The following is a 21,029-nucleotide window of genomic DNA, read 5'->3' on the forward strand; positions in this document are numbered from 1 at the left end:
AGGGGATAGAATCTATAGTTTGTACAGCATAAAAATCATGTCTATGGAGAGTCCTCATAAGGATATCCGCACCAACGTACGTGTGTGTGTGTCTGGAATGGAGGGGGAAAAGTATTAGTCATGCTTGTACACAGAAATCAGAAAATACAAACATTCTTCTTATCGAGGTCATCAGACGTACTCTGCGGGGCATTTAGAGGACAGAGTTTGTGTGTACGCAGGGCTGTAGGAGGGGGGTGTCTGTTGTAGCCATCAGTAATAAAAGTATGATTTACTGATTCTCTGTGTCCTGCTTGCAGACAGGGGTGACAGAGCTTCATAAAATAACATTTGGTTTTCCAAACCTCTCCGATACACATGATAAAGGAACCTGTGGAGGCAAAATTCTAACACTCAGAAACTTACAGACACACTTGTGTAAAAGGATTTATATCCTCTGGGAAAGATAATTCCTGGTCTAAAGCATTTCAACATTACCAAGAAGGTCTCCATGCGTGTACCTGAGTCTACTGTTTCTGGATAGAGATAAATGTGCGTGAGTACTGTACCTGTCATATAGTAGCAGTCTCCAGATTGAAGAGGCAGGGCCAGGCCTGGTGTGTGGATGTCCCAGGCTACCTTCAGTCCAACACGCCAACATGTCTTCTCTTTTCCCACTTCCTCTTTCTTCGAACCTTCACCTTTTTCCTTCTCTCCTTCATCTTTATTCGTTCCTTCATCCTTTGTCTCAGTCTCTTTTTCTTTACTCTGTCCCTCCCCATCTTTTGCAGTCACTCCTGTAAACGCAGGTGTAGTTTGACATTTACAGAATTGCACCATGTTTCTGCTCACTCTGTGTGGTTGCATTCATTCATAAGATTTCAAGAAACTCAAATGCCAATATACTTTTAGGTCTTCTTAGGACTTTAGAAACTGTATTTGCCAAGGAATTTTACTGCATTAAATATGATATACAGTACTGTGCAAAAGTTTTAAGCACTTGTTAAAAATGTTGCAAAATGAGGATTTCTTTAAAAATAATGCCATAAATAGTTTTCATTTATCAATTAACATCAAACTAAGTCCAGTAAACATAGAAAAAAAGAGAAGAGGAGAATTTGCCACAGTTCTTCGATCTATTTAGGCTGTCTCAATTGCTTCTGTCTCTTAATGTAATCCCAGACTGACTCAATGTTCAGTAAGGGGCTCTGTCGGGGCCATCCCATCGGCTGCAGGGCTCCCTGTTCTTCTGTTCTACTCTATTTGCAAAAGGAATGTTTGGGAGTCTAAAAGTTATATTTCCTATTGACACACAAAAGCTGAAGATATAAATAACCATCTGAAGACAAATATTTTTGAGCAACACCTTATGTGCCTAAGACTAACACTTTATAAAAAAAAAAAAAAGAAATGTCCTCTCACTTTCAACTGCTTTTATTTTCATTAAACGTAACGTGCATATATTTGTATGAACATAAAAATATTCAACAACTAAGACATAAACTGAACAAGGTTCACAGACATGTGACTAACAGAAATGGAATAATGTGTCCCTGAACAAAGTGGGGGTCAAAATCAAAAGAAACAGTCAGTATCTGGTGTGGCCACCAGCTGCAATAAGTACTGCAGTCCATCTCCTCCTCATGGACTGCACCATATTTGCCAGTTCTTGCTGTGAGATGTTATCCCCCTCTTCCACCAAGGCACTTGCAAGTTCCCATACATTTCTGGGGGGAATGGCCCTAGCCCTCACCCACCGATCCAACAGGTCCCAGACGTGCTCAATGGGATTGAGATCTGGGCTCTTCGCTGGCCATGGCAGAACACTGACTTTCCTGTCTTGCAGGAAATCATGCACAGAATGAGCAGTATGGCTGGTAGCATTGCCATGCTGGAGGGTCATGTCAGAATGAGCCTGCAGGAAGGTACCACATGAGGGAGGAGGATGTCTTCCCTGTAACACACAGCATTGAGATTGCCTGCAATGACAACAAGCTCAGTCTGATGATGCTGTGACACACCGCCCCAGACCTTGACGGACCCTCCACCTCCAAATCGATCCCGCTTCAGAGTACAGGCCTCGGTGTAACGCTTATTCCTTCGACGATAAACACGAGTCCAACCATCACCCCTGGTGCAACAAAACCGTGACTCGTCAGTGAAGAGCACTTTTTGCCAGTCCTGTCTGGTCCAGCGAAAGTGGGTTTGTGCCCATAGGCGACGTTGTTGCAGATGATGTCTGGTAAGGACCTGCCTTACAACAGGCCTACAAGCCCTCAGTCCAGCCTCTCTCAGCCTATTGTGGACAGTCTGAGCGCTGATGGAGGGATTGTGCGTTCCTGGTGTAACTCGGGCAGTTGTTGTTGCCATCCTGTTCCTGTCCTGCAGGTGTGATATTCGGATGTACCGATCCTGTGCAGGTGTTGTTAGACTGCGAGCAAGATCAGCTGTCCTTCCTGTCTCCCTGTATTGCTGTCTTAGGCGTCGCAGTACGGACATTGCAATTTATTGCCCTAGCCACATCTGCAGTCCTCATGTCTCCATGCAGCATGCTTAAGGCACATTCACGCAGATGAGCAGGGACCCTGGGCATCTTTCTTTTGGTGTTTTTCAGAGTCAGTAGAAAGGTCTCTTTAGTGTCCTAAGTTTTTATGACTGTGACCTAAATTGCCTACCGTCTGTAAGCTGTTAGTGTCTTAATGACCGTTCCACAGGTGCATGTTCATTAATTGTTTATGGTTCATTGAACAAGCATGGAAAACATTGTTTAAACCCTTTACAATAAAGATCTGTAAAGTTATTTGGATTTTTACAAAATTATCTTTAAAATACAATGTCCTGAAAAGGGGAGTTTATTAATTACACAGCCCTCTGGAAAATTTGATTCTGATTTGTTATATTGGCATTCTGCGGTCAAATAGTTAAAAAAAAAAAAAATTATATATATATATAGTGCATCCAGAAAGTATTCACAGCGCTTCACTTTTTCCACATTTTGTTATGTTACAGCCTTATTCCAAAATGGATTAAATTCATTATTTCCCTAAAAGTTCTACAAACAATACCCCATAATGACAATGTGAAAGAAGTTTGTTTGAAATCTTTGCAAATTTATTAAAAATAAAAAACGAAAAAAATCACATGTACATAAGTATTCACAGCCTTTACCATGACACTCAAAATTGAGCTCAGGTGCATCCTGTTTCCACTGATCATCCTTGAGATGTTCTACAACTTGGTTGGAGTCCACCTGTGGTAAATTCAATTGATTGGACATGATTTGGAAAGGCACACACCCGTCTATATAAGATCCCACAGTTAACAGTGTATGTCAGAGCACAAACCAAGCCATGAAGTCCAAGGAATTGTCTGTAGACCTCCGAGACAGGATTGTATTGAGGCACAGATCTGGGGAAGGGTACAGAAAACTTTCTGCAGCATTGAAGGTCCCAATGAGCACAGTGGCCTCCATCATCCGTAAATGGAAGAAGTTTGGAACCACCAGGACTCTTCCTAGAGCTGGCCGCCTGGCCAAACTGAGCGATCGGGGGAGAAGGGCCTTAGTCAGGGAGGTGACCAAGAACCCGATGGTCACTCTGACAGAGCTCCAGCATTTCTCTGTGGAGAGAGGAGAACCTTCCAGAAGAACAACCATCTCTGCAGCACTCCACCAATCAGGCCTGTATGGTAGAGTGGCCAGACGGAAGCCACTCCTCAGTAAAAGGCACATGACAGCCCGCCTGGAGTTTGCCAAAAGGCACCTGAAGGACTCTCAGACCATGAGAAACAAAGATTGAACTCTTTGGCCTGAATGGCAAGCATAATGTCTGGAGGAAACCAGGCACCACTCATCACCTTGCCAATACCATCCCTACAGTGAAGCATAGTGGTGGCAGCATCATGCTGTGGGGATGTTTTTCAGCGGCAGGAACTGGGAGACTAGTCAGGATCAAGGAAAAGATGAATGCAGCAATGTACAGAGACATCCTTGATGAAAACCTGCTCCAGAGCGCTCTGGACCTCAGACTGGGGTGAAGGTTCATCTTCCAACAGGACAACGACCCTAAGCACACAGCCAAGTTAACAATGGAGTGGCTACGGGACAACTCTGTGAATGTCCTTGAGTGGCCCAGCCAGAGCCCAGACTTGAACCCGATTGAACATCTCTGAAGAGATCTGAAAATGGCTGTGCACCAACACTCCCCATCCAACCTTATGGAGCTTGAGAGGTCCTGCAAAGAAGAATGGGAGAAACTGCCCAAAAATAGGTGTGCCAAGCTTGTAGCATCATACTCAAAAAGACTTGAGGCTGTAATTGGTGCCTCAACAAAGTATTGAGCAAAGGCTGTGAATACTTATGTACATGTGATTTTTTTTTCCGTTTTTTATTTTTAATAATTTTGCAAAGATTTCAAACAAACTTCTTTCACGTTGTCATTATGGGGTATTGTTCATAGAATTTGAGGAAAATAATGAATTTAATCCATTTTGGAATAAGGCTGTAACATAACAAAATGTGGAAAAAATGAAGCGCTGCGAATACTTTCCGGATGCACTATATATATATATATATATATATATATATGTATGTATATATACACTGTAGAATTGACCATTGTTTCTGGAAACCATCTTGCTACCTGTGCGTTTAAATTTAAACTCACACTAAAATTCCATGGCCATTTATTTCTTTTTTTCGTAAGTAGCCATTTATTAAGCAGGATTCGGTCAAATCAGTTCATGTATTAAGGGAAGTATGCATATTCAGACACAGGCAGTGTGTTCAAATAAGAAATGATATGCATTAGCATTAAGCACAGGACTGGTAACCAGAAGGTTGCTGGTTCGAGACCCATAAGGAGCAAGTCGTGAACTGTCACTATTTCAACCCAGGTTGCTCTGGGGAATTGCCCATGCAATAAGTGTACTGTAAAATTGCTTGAGATACAAGCATGTGACCCTAACACATACCGTTCTAGTTAAAGCAAAGATCTGTGTTAATCAAAAATCAAAGTAAGATACAGAGAAAAAGCAAATGACTGAGAGAAAGTGAATGATAAAAGCAAAAATTTAGAGAAGGTTGTCTGACACTCATCACTGAAATCAATACTAAAGTGCTCTAAGAAGCCTGAGCCCTAAGCAAGGCTTTCTCTTTGCTCAGCAGGGATAAACAGTAACTTAATTTCAGCCTGTGCTCTCTGACACAGCTCTCAAAGGGCCGTCTGCAGCTAACAAAGCAGCACACACAGAAAGTGGAAAAGATTCCATCAAAAACACTTCAAAACCACAGTGGCACAAACCAATGCCTGTTATAAAAGGAAATCATCTGGATCTAGTCTTTGTCGGATATAGAGCCAAACAGATGTGTCACTAAGGGACTGCCCCCACTGGAGGGGTAACTAGAGCTAGGTTTGTCTGAACTGTAGAGGCTGTGTTCGGATACATTCTCCAACATACTCAATAAACACATCACAACTATGTTTCCATCCAAAGATTTTTTGCGAAAAAGTTTTAGCGCATCAAAATAAAGCTGATGGAAACACAAATGATCTATAAAATTTCAGAAGTGTCGACATAATATTTTTCCACTTAAGTTTATCGCATAAATCCTATGTCGACACGTCAATTGTCGTGAAACTGGTTTGGAAACAGTTTGTCGAAAAAATGGCATTAACACAAAAATGTGAAATAACATTACATTTGTCCTTACAACAAACAGCATAATGGATTTTTTTTTTAATGCATTTTCACTTTGTCGATAACAGAACAGTGCAAAAAGTAGATGGAAACTTAGTTACTGATGTGTTAAAAGATGTATGCATCATGAAAAACGTATTCTAAGGGTTTGGTTAGGTATTCTCCAGAACATAAGTGACATAAGAATCTACACAGATGTTATCCAAAGGAGCAATAAAAAATAAAACACATACACAGATATACTAACACACATGGTAACAAATAAGTGATGTACAAAGTGAAATTCCTTTGAGTAACAATCCGTTTCAGCTGGCCTGCAGCATTTCATAGCGATTTATGCAAAGTGAAGGGAACGTTTTGTACGATGCTCGGCGAGGGTGCATACGCGCTGCAAAAGCGTTCCAACGGGGGAGTCTCTCTGAAGTCTGGAACCAAGGGGTCAATTTTAACTCCAAAAGAACAGCTGCAGAATAATTCCACACAAACCGACACATTCACACACAAAAACACACACAGACCATTCAAGCGGCGTTTGAAGCGGGCCCTGGGGAGGTCAGAGGTCAAATCGGTCAGTAAGAGATTGGCGAAACAGAGCTTGTGAGGCAGGTGGTTCTGGTTAGCACACCATGCTCTGTTCTGTCTAGCTGACACACACATGCACACAGCTGCCTGCTGAGCTGTTAGCTTGACATGAAGAGAGACCGATGTGTAGAAAAACTTCTGTGAGATTCATGTGAAATATGCAATATCTGGTTCCTTCTTCATGATAGTTCAACAATAAATGACTGTATGAGTACATTCAACCTATTAAGAGAAAAATGATTTTGGACTGGCTGGTGTCACACTAACTGTTATGGATGGTTGGCTGAGGTGAACTAACAAAAAATAAAGGGTTGTTTTGTCCCTTTTAAATAAAACGTATGTTTGGGGAGTTACATTCAAACTTGCATCACCCACATGTACACCACTGCTCCAACATATTAAAAGCATGTGCACCAACCACAATAGTTTCATATATATATATATATATATATATATATATATATATATATATATATATATATACACACACATACATACATACATCACACACACACACACACACACACACACACACACACACAGTTGAAGTCAGAAGTTTACATACACCTTAACCTAATACATTTAAACTCAGTTTTTCACAATTCCTGACATTTAATCGTAGAAAACATTCCCTGTCTTAGGTCAGTTAGGATCACTACTTTATTTTAGGAATGTGAAATGTCAGAGTAATAGTAGAGAGAATTATTTAGTTCAGGTTTATTTCTTTCATCACATTCCCAGTGGGTCAGAAGTTTACATATACTTAGTATTTGGTAGCATTGCCTTTAAATTGTTTAACTTGGGTCAAATGTTTTGGGTAGCCTTCCACAAGCTTCTCACAATAAGCTGCTGGAATTTTGGCCCATTCCTCCAGACAGAACTGGTGTAACTGAGTCAGGTTTGTAGGCCTCCTTGCTCGCACTGTTTTTTCAGTTCTGCCCACAAATTCTCTATCAGATTGAGGTCAGGGCTTTGTGATGGCCACTCCAATACCTTGACTTTGTTGTCCTTAAGCAATTTTGCCACAACATTGGAGGTATGCTTGGGGTCATTGTCCATTTGGAAGACACATTTGTGACCGAGCTTTAACTTCCTGGCTGATGTCTTGAGATGTTGCTTCAATATATCAACATAATTTTCCTTCCTCATGATGCCATCTATTTTGTGAAGTGCACCAGTCCCTCCTGCAGCAAAGCACCCCCACAACATGATGCTGGTTGGGATGGTGTTCTTCGGCTTGCAAGCCTCACCCTTTTTCCTCCAAACATAATAATGGTCATTATGGCCAAACAGTTCAATTTCGTTTTCATCAGACCAGAGGACATTTCTCCAAAAAGTAAGATCTTTGTCCCCATGTGCACTTGCATACTGTAGTCTGGCTTTTTTATGGTGGTTTTGTAGCAGTGGCTTCTTCCTTGCTGAGCAGCCTTTCAGGCTATGTCGATATAGGACTCGTTTTATTGTGGATACAGATTCTTGTCTACCTGTTACCTCCAGCATCTTCACAAGGTCCTTTGCTGTTGTTCTGGGATTGATTTGCACTTTTCGCACCAAACTACGTTCATCTCTAGGAGACAGAATGCGTCTCTTTCCTGAGTGGTATGATGGCTGCGTGTTCCCATGGTGTTTATACTTGCGTACTATTGTTTGTACAGATGAACGTGGTTCCTTCAGGCATATGGAAATTGCTCCCAAGGATAAACCAGACTTGTGAAGGTCCACAATTTTTACTGATTTCTTTTGATTTTCCCATGATGTCAAGCAAAGAGGCACTAAGTATGAATGTAGGCCTTAAAATACATCCACAGGTACACCTCCAATTCAGTACACCTCCTATCAGAAGCTAATTGGTTAATTGCCTAAAGGCTTGACATCATTTTCTGGAATTTTCCAAGCTGCTTAAAGGCACAGTTAACTTTGTGTATGTAAACTTCTGACCCACTGGAATTGTGATATAGTCAATTAAAAGTGAAACAATCTGTCTGTAAACAATTGTTGGAAAAATTACTTGTGTCATGCACAAAGTAGATGTCCTAAACAACTTGCCAAAACTATAGTTTGCTAATATGAAATCTGTGGAGTGGTAAAAAATGATTTTTAATGACTTCAACCTAAGTGTATGTAAACTTCTGACTTCAACTGTATATATATATATATATACACACACACACACACACACAGTACTGTGCAAAAGCTTTAGGCACTTGTGAAAAAGTGAGGATTTCTTAAAAAAAAGATGACATAAATAGCTTTCATTAATCAATTAACGTCATACAAAGTCCAGTAAACACAAAAAAGCTAAATCAATATTTGATGCAACAACATTTGCCTTCAAAACAGACAAATTCTCCAAGGTACACCTGGACACAGTTTTTCTTGGTTGCTGGCAGATAGGATGTTCCAAGCTTCTTGGAGATTTATTATTTATTTAGTCTCAATTACTTCTGTCTCTTTGTGTAATCCCAGACTGACTCAATGTTCAGTGGGGGGCTCTGATGCAAGGTTCCATGTTCTTCTATTCTATTCGCAAAAGTAATGTTTGGGAGTATAAAATATATATTTCCTATTGACACACTAATGTAGCAGATATAAATAACCATTTTAAGACAAATGTTTTTGTGAAACATCTTATGTGCCTAAGACTTTTGCACAGTACTGTGTGTGTGTGTATATATATATATACACATACATACATACACACAAAGTATATATATCACAAGTATAAACAAAGCACAATGTGCTTAAGCTAACAACACAAACAATTATAATCTTTCGTGTCTTTATTGAACACATCCCATTAAACATTCACTGTGCTGAGGAAAAAGTAAGTGAAGCCCTAGGCTAAAGATGTCAACAAAAGCTAATTAAATGTCAGGAGTTGGCAACCCTGGCATCCAATTAATGAAGCAAGATTGGAGGTGTGGGTTAGAGCTACTTTGACTTATAAAAAGCAAATCAAACTTTTTGAGTTTGCTTTTCACAGGTAGAATCTGCTAACGTGGACCATGCCCCGCAAAAAAGAGATTTCAGAAGACCTACGATCAAGAATTCTTGCATTGCATGAAGCTGGAAAGGGTTACAAAGTTATTTCGAAGAGCTTAGATATTCATCTGTCCACAGTTAGACAAATTGTCTATAATTGAGATGATTTACTGTGGCTACTCTCCTTAGAAGTGGTCGTCCAGACAAGATGACTCAATGGGCACACCACAAAATGCTCTATGAGGTAAAAACAAAAGAACCCTTGACTGACATGGCAGGACACCACGAAGAAAGCTGATGCTTTCCAACAAAAACATTGCTGCGTGGCAGAAGTTTGGCAAAGACCACCTTAACACTCCACAACGCTACTGGGAAAATGTTTTGTGGACTGATGAAACTAAGGTTGAATTGTTTGGGAAGAACACACAGCACAATGTATGGTGTAAAAAGGGCACAGCATACCATAATGAAAATATCATCCCAATGGTGAAGTACGGTGGAGGGAGCATCATGATTTGGGGCTGCTTTGGGGCCTGGAACGCTTGCCATCATCGAAGGAAAAATGAATTCCCAAGTTTATCAAGATATCCTACAGGATAATGTCAGGGTGGCTGTGCATCAGCTGAAGCTCATTAGCAGTTGGGTAATGCAGCAGAACAATGACCATAAACATAGAAGTAATCCACTACAGAATGGCTTCAAAAAAAGAAAATCCAACTTTTGGAATGGCCCAGTCAGAGCCCAGACCTTAACCCAATAGAGATGCTGTGGAATGACCTCAAGAGAGCCGTTCACACAAAATACCCTAAGAATATGTCTGAGGTGAAGCAGTTCTGTAAGGAAGAATGGTCCAAAATTCCTTCTGAATGTTGTGCAGGTCTAATCCGCAGCTACCGGAAACGCTTGGTTGAGGTAATTGCTGCCAAAGGAGGATCGACCAGTTATTAAATCCAAGGGTTAACTTTCTTTTTCCACAGCACTGTGAATGTTTAAGGGGATGTTTTCAATAAATACATGAAATATTATAATTGTTTGTGTGTTGTTCGCTTAAGCACATTGTGCTTTGTCTATATTTGTGGCTTTGATGAAGCTGATATCAAATTTGATGACCAATTCATGCAAAAACCCAGCTAAGTCAAAAGGGTTCGCATACTTTTTCTTGCCTCTGTAAATTCCATTTAATTAGAGAACAAAATATCACATAAAGTGGCAATTATTGTAAAGAAAGATAGCATGAGCACACTTTTAATGCAAAACATTTTACAAAATGAAGTTTGTTAGCTTTTAAATTATAAAACAATAGATATACTGTTTAAAATGAACACAAAACAAATATTTAGACACTTTGTGCTTGTCAAATGTTAGTGGAACATGTCCATAGTTAATATGCTGAACTCAACCTATGGTTACTCTGCTAGGAAACTTGTGTGAACTTGAGTGATTTCAAACATCCACTAAAAATCACCAGAACACCAGTTAATTAAAAGTAATTGTAAAAATAACATCATAATAACAGTTAGCAGAAAAGGTCCAGCATCATTTGTTTGCTCAAAGAAGGCCACACTATTCACCAGATCAGCAAAAAACTCTTCCACCCTCCACATTTGGGTATGTTCAGGGGTTAATTGGGATTTTTGAGGAGGGAAGTGTTAGTGGTGACAGTGATGTCGGTGAGCTTGTGCTCACTAAGGAATTCTGAATGCAAACTTGCAGAAATCAGCAAAGAAATTGTACAAGAGACAAAAGAGTATCTTTCAACAGATTAACAATCCAATCCAAAGCATACCAGCCATTTGTTGAAAAAATACTTCGCAAAAAGGAAAATTAAGGTCCATCATAGAATTGCCCTCCCAGAGCCCTGACCTAAAACTTATAGAGCACTTGTGGGATGAAATGGAGAAGAAAATGTCAAGTTGTCGATATTCTAGTGTGGATGAACTGAAAGCTTTGGTTGCTGAAACATAGAGGAAACTTGCACCACACCTTTTACAAAAACTTGTTGATGCCCTGTCAAAAGTTCTGTGAAAGTAAGGATTGCAAACTAAATACTAAAACACTTGAACTGTGATCTTTAATGAAGCCATAATACATTTTGAACAGTATTTGAATTGTTTTATACTGTTATACTGTAATTTAAAGCCTAGCAAACTTATTTTTGTTAAATATTATTTATTAAAAGTGTGCTCATGCTATCTTTCTTTAAAGTAAATACCACCTTGTAGAATATTTTGTTCTCTAGTGCAATGGAATTCGTATGTTTTTAAGTGCAGCTTAAGTGTTAAAAATACTTTTATGGCCACTGTATATAATACCTGACAATAAGGTTCTAGTTTTTAGTTGATGCATTAGGTATCATGAGCTAACAATGAAACAAGATTTTTTACAGCATTTATTAATCTTGGTTAATGTTAATTAATCAAAATGTTTAGTTCATTGTTAGTTCATAATGTTAATTAATGATAATGTTACTGTATACAACTTTTACATGTAAAAATGTATTAGTATATGTACAAATTAACATTAACCAAGATTAAGTGCTGTAAAAGTATTGTTCATTGTTAGTTTGTGTAAACTATTGCAAAAACTGATGTTGAAGTTACATTTTTATGATTTAGTAATGTTAACACATTCAGTTCCTTTTATTAAAGACAATCCAGTAGAAAGCAGGGGTACATGTGCTTTGAGGCTGTGGGGTTATACATGACAAAAAAATGTTGGGAAACACAATAGTATACCCAAGACTTTTGAACTCTCACCTTCATTCTTTGGCTCTGCTGGGCAGCTATAGCTGTAGACAGCAACTGGTGAGAGAGGCACCAGGTTCTCATCATGATGCCACCCCACTGCCATTTTGCCCATGCCGTAATATGGCTCTTCTTTCAGTTGGGTCATGGCTGTGGGGTCCATATAGTTGATGAGTGTAACATTAAAGTGGACCGGGCCAGCCACAGCAGGTGGTGGAGCGGAGGCAGAAGGTGAGGAATGTGAGCAGCCCTGACCACTGTCTTCTTGCTCCACCTCCTCATCTGTCCTCTCCTCTTTCTCCTTTGTCTTCTCATGTACCCTGTCCTTAACACTCTCTTCACATGTCCCCTCCCCTGGAGTATCTTCACTGTTTTCTGTGTCACTGCGAGAACGTTTGACACCTCTCATTTTTGTCTGCTGTTGAACATCTGTCAAAAAGAACTGATTGAGCTCCCACAATGCTTGGCAAGCACCCCTCAGGTCAGAGTCACAGCAAAGTTTCTCATTCTCATCTCTCTGGCTGTCTCCCTCCTCACGGTGCCAGGGGATGGTAAATAGACGGGTGTCCAGATAACGGTAAGTGTAGCCAGGCTGACCCACAAGGGCACGTGAAACGGCTGTGAAGATGTCCCGGTCACGAATGCGAACAAGATCTCTGAGGAGGCAACCACGACGCTGAAAAGTTCTCAGAGCAGACTGCACCTTTTCATGGAGATCGCCTGGAAGGGTACCAGACTGCCGTAAAGCCAGTCCCGCATAACTGGAGTCCCACTGTCAGATTATAGACAAAAGCAGAAATAAATACAAAAATTAAAAACATAATTGACATTCTGTTTTTTATATGCACTCACCGACCACTTCATTAGGTACACCTGTACACCTACTTATTCATGCGATTATCTAATCAGCCAATCGTGTGGCATAAAATAATGCAGATACGGGTCAGGACCTTCAGTTAATGTTTGCATCAGAATGAGGAAAAAAGTTTGATCTCAGTGATTTCGGCTGTGGAATGATTGTTGGTGCCAGACATTCTGGTTTGAGTATTGCTGTAACTGCTGATCTCCTGGGATTTTCATGCACAACAGTCTCTAGAGCAGGGATGGGCAACTTTGAAGGCTACGAGGGCCAACATTTTTTCTCCTCTCTACCAAAGGGCCGGATTACAAATCTGCACTCTAACAATGTTCACCCCCTTACTCAATTTCCTCATTATTGTGGGTAATCTATGCATGACTAATGGAATGTGCTTTTAAAGATTTTGTTACCTAAATTAACATTTTATAAAAACATTATAAAACAGCTTATAGGTATTAGTTAAAATCTAAATATTATCACCAAAATCCAAATATTATCATCAATAACAATACTGGATACAAGAACATAACATGTTCAAGTGCATTAATACAAAACATTTCAGCACCACAACATGCACGCACGGACCGAACAGTCCCGTGCATCAGAGAACATTCTCTCTATTCGCAACTTTTCAATAATCAGACAGGCATCTCAATTGCACATTTCTTTAAAGTCTCTCCCTCTGACAACAACTTTTTAGTTTTTCGCAAACACAGGCGAAACAGCATTAGATGTCTTTGGTGATTCTCACACTGTCACAGATTTCGTGAGAAGTTTTGATGACTTTTACCCTTGTATTTTACCCTTTACATCTGTGAGAAAAGCAGCTCTGGTGTACGTATCTCTAATACTGTACGTTTCTTTGATCAATGGTGTATTTGCGAATCAAATTGAAATCTTTAATGACAGATTTTGTATCCAGGCAAACAAAAGACAGGGGTTCCCACTGCGTACATTAACAATAACATGCACTAGCTCGCTGACAAGCTGAAGTAAAATGTAGCTTAATTTAACTTATAAATTATGAACAAGTGTAAGATGTTGCATGCTAGAATCCTACAGTGATCAGGAGGTCTGCTAAGAACAAGCGACCTCTTCTGGTCAATAGTTGTAATAACATCATCGCCTGAACGCAATCTTTACATAATCCCTTTTTCAAAGAACTAAAATCAATCCTCAGACTTGTCCGACGGGCCGTCTTCAACGATACAGAAGGGCCGCCTGTTGCCCATCCCTGTACTAGAGTTTACTCAGAATGGTGAAAAAAACTAAACAAAAAACATCCAATAAACAGCAGTTCTGCAGATGGAAATGCCTTGTTGATGAGAGAGGTCAACAGAGAATGGCCAGGCTGGTTCGAACTGACAAAAAGGCTACGGTAACTCAGATAACCACTCTGTAAAGTACTACTCATTGAGTAGAATAGCATCTCAGAATGCACAACACGTTGAACCTTGAGGCTGCAGTGGCCATTCTGGCCATTCTCCGTTGACCTCTCTCATCAACAAGGCATTTTCATCCACAGAACTGCAGCTCACTTTATGATTTTTGTTTTTGGCACCATTCGGAGTAAACTCTAGAGACTTGTTGTGTATGAAAATCCCAGAAGATCAGCAGTTACAGAAATACTCAAACCAGCCCATCTGGCACCAACAATCATGCCACGGTCGTAATCACTGAGATCAAATTTTTTCCCCATTCTGATGGTTGATATGAACATTAACTGAAGGTCCTGACCCGTATCTGCATGCTTATATGCACTGCACTGCTGCCACATGATTAGCTGATTAAATAATCACATGAATAAGTAGGTGTACCTAATAAAGTGGTCGGTGAGTGTATAGTATATGTATGCATGTATGTATGTATATAAAACACACACATACACACACACACACACACACACACACACACACATATATATATATATATATATATATATATATATATATATATATATATATATATATATATATATATATATATATAAAACAACCTTAATAAATCATTTTATCTTTAACCGTCTGGGGTCGACGGATGCGCATGCGAGTCCTGCTGGATTTTTTCCTCATAACAGCGGAAACAACTTAAAATACTCCGTCATTTTTGGGCATACAGATAAGTGTAAGACATCATTAGAAACTATAAAGGGTCTACTATTATTTGTGTACACTCACAATAACAACAAAACCTTGTGCTTTTGTAAAATAAGGAAAGTAAACAGGGTGCGCTTTCAGCCGTCTCTGTCTCCACAAGCATCTTTCTGAAACACGTCACAAAAATGAACAGAAACTCCGCGAATACTTATCACACAAACATGAAACATATGTCTAAAGAAAGCTTAAAATGTCTACTTTTCAATAAAACAATTCAAATTTAAAACAAATATTCTCCTGCAATGTAATCTGTATGAAACAAAGCGATGTACAGTTTCTCCTGGCTCAGCTAATTATCCCTAATGTGATCACACCCACCAGCAGAGCGCGCTATTCATACGGTAATGTGCTGAGGCGATCAATGCAAATGGTAAACGCCCCCACAACAATGCCTTAAAAAACATCAAGTTCATCATCAGATTCATTCACTTTCCTGCGCGTTTGGAAGATGGCACGCTACACAGGTGAGGAAGCTCTACAGATGGTCCTGGATAGTGATGAAGAGTTCACATTTTTCTCAGAAGAAGAGCGGGAATCTGACGAGAAACGTTTGCATTTTGAAGAGCAACTTAATCCAGCCGAGGATACATTTTCAGATGAGAAAGTCTTTACTTACATTAGTTGACATGCTATTTTATATAAACATGTACATATTTTACTAGTTGGACTATTTCCAGACTTGCCAGCCAGTATTCAAAGTTTTTGAAATATGTCCTAATAGGCAAGTTTTAGTTACATTTAAATGTTGTTTCGGCTAAAGCAGGTATTTAAATTGCATGCTGTATGATATAAATATGATATGTAATATGATATAAAAATAATATGAATGTTTAGATTATATTTTAACTAGTGTTTATGCTGCCTCATTATCATCAACGAAGCTTGTGCTTGCAAATATCTGTTCGGGTGTAAATGTGTAAAATGTGCTGTAAATATGCCCATATTAGAAAATCAACATATTAGAATGATTTCTGAAGGATCATATGACACTGAAGACTGCAGTAATGATGATGAAAATTCAGCTTTGATCGCAGGAATAAATAGCATTTTACAATATATTCAAATAGAAAACAGTTATTTTAAATTGTAAAAATATTTCACAATATCACTGTTTTTGCTGTATTTTGGATCAAATAAATGCAGCTTTGGTGAGCAGAAGAGACTTCTTTTAAAAACATTAAAAAATCTTACAGATCTAAAACTTTTAAATGGTAGTGTAGGTCTAAAGTAAAGTCTTTATGTAAAGAAAATGTAGTCAGATTACTTCTTTTAACTTAAACTTGATTTTGTGAATAACCTACAAACAATACATTCAATCATTAAGTCTCCTCACATTCATTCTCTCTCAGGGGTGAATCACATCAATATTCATGATCATCCGCGTCTCCTTGCATATGGCATTTCTAACACTAAAAATGTCTTACAAAAGTTAAATGACTATATTGTTTTGTATGAATGAGAGATCAGGATGGTTTTCACATCATTTTGTAGCAAAAACTCTAGGCTACAAGATCCAGTCCTCAAAAGTCTTGTGAACAAATGTTTAGTATGTGTTATATGGCCTTATTTCAGTGACTATGCATAAATGTTATTTTCTCAAAAATACAAACAAGTTGCTCACATATTATTGTAGCCCAGTTTGTGCTAAATACAATGTTATCAGACTTTAGCTATTAATATGTTTTTAAGCAACTGAAAAAAAGCACAAATGTCAAGGCATGTCGAAAATTCTCCAGGGCACAAAACACCCTCAGACCCCAGACGGTTAAAAAACTAAATGTGAAATATTTTGTTTGAAAGGTGTATTTTAAGTTTGCATTAAGTGAGGCTTAATTGTCCAAACACTCTGGACAATACTATATAATACTGTCTATAAATGCTTTCTGAGAGTTTTTGTTAACAGTAATAAAGAACCAAACGCGATCAATAGCAAATTGCACATTCTGGAGTATTCTGAAGACATTATATGGATCTCTAACCAGTTCCTGGAATCCCGGGTCTGTAGGAGAAAGGTAGGGTATCCTCTGTTCTCCCAGTTCCTGTAGAAGCCTCCGCCTCTGTAGAATAAATAAAACAAACCAAAAATACACACATTAAGGCTTTGCAGAATATTCACAGCAAACTCATCATATCACAACTGAAATTCAATAGCTGCCTTGGGGAAACAAAATAATTTTTCTATTCTTTGAAAAGCTATTTATATTATGTGTTTTCTCTGAACACCATTTCTCCATGTTTACTGTATGTGCAAAGGAAGTCAGGACAGGAGGCCATTCGTGGAAGTCTTCAGTGTACTGGGATTTCTAAGACAGCATGTCTCATTCTCATCTGTAGCCATCCTGGAAAGTCCATTAATGACTTTATTAAAGCTTACAATACATTTTTAACTAGGTTACAAAACTTTGTCCTATCCCAGCTTAATATGTAAAAACAACTATAATTTGTTGGTGCTCTATTACAACATACCTCTGTTTGTTTGAGCATCCTAAACAGTTCAACCCTGCAGCATTGTCTCAACCAATGGCATGAGTTTGGGGTAAGACTCCTTTTTTGTCTGACCAATGGCAAACAGGGGATGTGTTCAGGAAAACAATCCTTATTTTTGCAATTCAATTTAGTGAGAATTGTGGAACAAAAACTACACACTTCAGCTTTAACCATGATGACACCAACAAAATCAGAGCAAAGAGAAAACAGGATTCAGGCACATACCAAAAAAACAAACAAAAAAAAACACTTGAGAAAGTCATATGCAATTAGATTTGTGAAGAGGGATATTGCTGTGGAAAAGTTCCCATACTTTCACAAGTGTCTCTTCCTACTCTTAGAAAAATTTCCCAGAACCATTTGCAGCCATCCCCTAGTGCTGCTGTTCATGGGCGTCTCAGGTTTTTATGGCTCTAGCATGCAGTAGAGGGTCTTCTCACAGCCACATAAACTACGGCCTTTTATGCATTGCTCGTCTGTTAAAACTCAACCTGCTCTGCCCATCAAAGAGCTTTTCATTGGGCTGCATTCCATTTCAACCTGTAAATCCAACAGCAACTGGTGTAAAACTGTGATACCCAAATAAATTTCACAAGTACACCCACTTTTGTCCCTCTCCACCCTCTTCAACATACATACGTCCTCTATTACTTTACCACGGGTACAAGAGAGATAACTTTCTCGTGTCCTGCTCAGGTGGGACGGTGGGGGGTGTTTCATCAGTGACCCTGATCCTGCCTCTACACCCGAGAACCCCATCAAGTAGACCCACAGAATGGCTGCACTGTTCCCTTAAGCAAGCAGACGCACAGCTGACACGTTAATGGAGAAACAGGGCCATATACAGCATATCCCCTATATTCCCTGACATTTACGGAGGAGTAGTTTCAAATTACAGTCATGTTAATAATGGCAGCGTTTTCACATGGGAAGGTTTTTTTTTGTGAGTGACTACAGTTGACTTGCCCAAATGGGTCTTGACTTTTAGAGTAAAATAAAATGTCCTGTTAATAACATTAAAGTAACAGCATTAAAAAGGTTATGTCCTGATTTGAGAAAGGACACAAGTGCACATGTGAGAGTGTGAGTTGGTGTTCATGAGTGGAAATAGGCTTGTATAATGGTTAAAGTTACTGCAAGGTTTAGCAATAACAGCACACGGTGCAAAGACACTCTTGAGAAAAAGGTGCTCTAGAGGGTTCATTGCTGCCAGGTTTGCACTTATAACCTTTTGGTTATTCCTGCTAAACCAAAACAAAGCCAGAGACAGTGGAAAGAGACTGAGTGTCAAACAGAAATCTACAAAACAAAATAACATGCACTATTCATGGACAGTCTTGACTTAAAGGCCTGAGAGAGACAGAGAGAGGGGAAGAATAAAGCAGAGGAAGAGGGCGAGAGAGCGGGAGAGAATGAGACAAAGTGGATGCGTAAAAGGAAGAGAGAGAGATAAACTGACAACTTGACACACACTCATTGTTGGTGTCAAAATTTATCTCATGACAGAAGCAATGGGTATTAAAAAAAGGCCCAGTGTATGGGTGTGTTTGTGTGTATTTTTGTAGCCGGTGGCAATGCTTGGCTGCTCTGATGTGCAAACACACCCATGCACACACACAAACACAGACACCCCTACACACAGCGGGTCTGGACAGCACAGTTTCTGAGCTTGTCTTGAGGAGCAGTGGCCTGTCACGCATATGTCAAATACATCAAGCCGCTCACAAATTCCAAAGAAAAAAGGAGACAGACCCATTCTACTGCACAGATGGGCCTAACAGAGTGTTTTTTCACCCTCTCACATAGCATGCACACATATAAACAAATAAAAAAAGAGATGCATTCACACACACTAACAATCATTGGTCCTCTTTGAATGGAGGTGCTAGTCAAAGATAAAACGGACATAAATGTTGTCTCTTAGTTGTGCCAGGAAGTTTTGTTTTGATGAAAAAACAAATGTTTTAATTCTTTACATATATTAAATGAGTCATCCAACTGTATGAGGTGCTTTGACCAGAAACTTTGGCCAGAAACATACTTACATATGCAAGTATGCAAATGTGAAAGCTTGGCAAACCTCAGTATACAAGGGTGGCAGTAAAGTTACCTTCAAATGTCTATGGCATTTAACTGGATGTCTCATTGTTCAACTAGTTATAAGCTTGTTTATACAATCTAACTTGCTCAGCAAGATTCTATTCAAACCGTTGCACCGCCATGACCGTAGCTGACCTGAGAGAGAAAACTCACCATAGAAGTAGATAGTTTACACTAATGGGTCAATGACATGAAACTCCCTTTTTTGTCTGGATTTATTAAAGGGGTCATGTCATAAGGAATACAATTTTCCTTGATATTTTGACAAATAAGAGGTCATTGTACTATTAAAACATACTGTAAGTTTCAGATCTCAAAACACCCTCTCTAGCCAAAAAAAAGAGCATTCATTGTTTCCACCCTGCAAAAACACAAATATGCTTGTAAGGCTGCCAGCTGTCCCGTTTAAGCCAGGATGTCCTCTATTTTGGCTGCAATGAATGCGTTTGGATGCCCACTGGTCAACCGGCAAAATAATCGAGGGGGATTCGACCCCACCCGATGAACAATCCTGTACTTCCCAACACGGGATGCATATTGAAGCGGTGAGACAAAACAGGGAAACCCAAATGACGACATCCCTACAGCTGAATACTGATTTATTAACCCTTCACATTCACAGCATGTGTCAGTTTGGACTATTTTTACTGTTTATGTAGCATTATTTCATCATCACCAAATCTTATATGCCTAGTAATATAAGTATTGGGAAGCAATAGTGTGCAGACTTTGTTCAGTTTTCTATTGTTATTTCAGTTGAACAACTGTTGTAATTTGATTGTGTGCTTCACATAAATTGGTCCATATACAGTAGCTATCAATGATTGCCTGGATTGAGTGTTTTTAAGTGATTTTGTCAATCGCTTGCACATTTTCATTCCTTCATTATTGGAGAAAAAAAAAAGTTCCACACATGTAATGCTCTGCAGAGATGTTAGCCAATCAAAACAGTGGCGTGTCTTAAAGCTGAAGTACGTAGAAACCAAGGGTTTCAGAAAGAGGGCCAAAAACAGGGTAGAAAAAGGTCAAGTAAAACCATATTAAACAAAAAAACTTAGCCAACATTATAAGTAAACCAAAATTACTTGAAAACAATTATTTGAAAACATCACTACTACGATGGACATGTTTTTTTTTTTTCTTCAAGTCATTTTTATATTTTTTCTGAGGGTTAAAGTAAAAAATGTCTAAATGATGTAACCATCCGGTTATAGTAAAAACATAATTAAAAGTCTCATTAAAAGCTGAAATTCTTGAAAAAATAAATGTTGGCATAAGTGGTTTGGAACAATCTTTTATTATTTTTTATTTAAAAAAAAAAAAAGTAGTGAAACAATGGCACGTCTTGTTCTGGTCAAATGGAGTAACATTAAGAAAACGTTATGATATTCGGGCTTCAAAATGTCATATTTGTAAAAAAAAAAAAAAAAAAATAAATAAAAA

The 21,029-nt window shown here is 38.9% G+C and overlaps 1 protein-coding gene across 3 annotated transcripts in view; it reads right to left on the reverse strand.

Moving 5' to 3' along the window:
- LOC127415990 (alpha-ketoglutarate-dependent dioxygenase FTO-like) overlaps positions 1-21,029 on the reverse strand; it is a 252,691-nt gene that overhangs the window by 171,070 nt on the left and 60,592 nt on the right. For all 3 annotated transcript variants that reach the window (XM_051655075.1, XM_051655073.1, XM_051655078.1), the window contains exons 2-4: positions 16,979-17,056; positions 11,997-12,756; positions 549-776 (exon numbers count right to left, since the gene is read on the reverse strand). In XM_051655075.1, coding sequence (XP_051511035.1) covers positions 549-776; positions 11,997-12,756; positions 16,979-17,056 — 1,066 coding nt within the window. The remainder of the gene's footprint in view (positions 1-548; positions 777-11,996; positions 12,757-16,978; positions 17,057-21,029) is intronic.

The sequence above is a fragment of the Myxocyprinus asiaticus genome, chromosome 2 (genome assembly GCF_019703515.2).
Source record: "Myxocyprinus asiaticus isolate MX2 ecotype Aquarium Trade chromosome 2, UBuf_Myxa_2, whole genome shotgun sequence".
NCBI lineage: Eukaryota > Metazoa > Chordata > Actinopteri > Cypriniformes > Catostomidae > Myxocyprinus > Myxocyprinus asiaticus.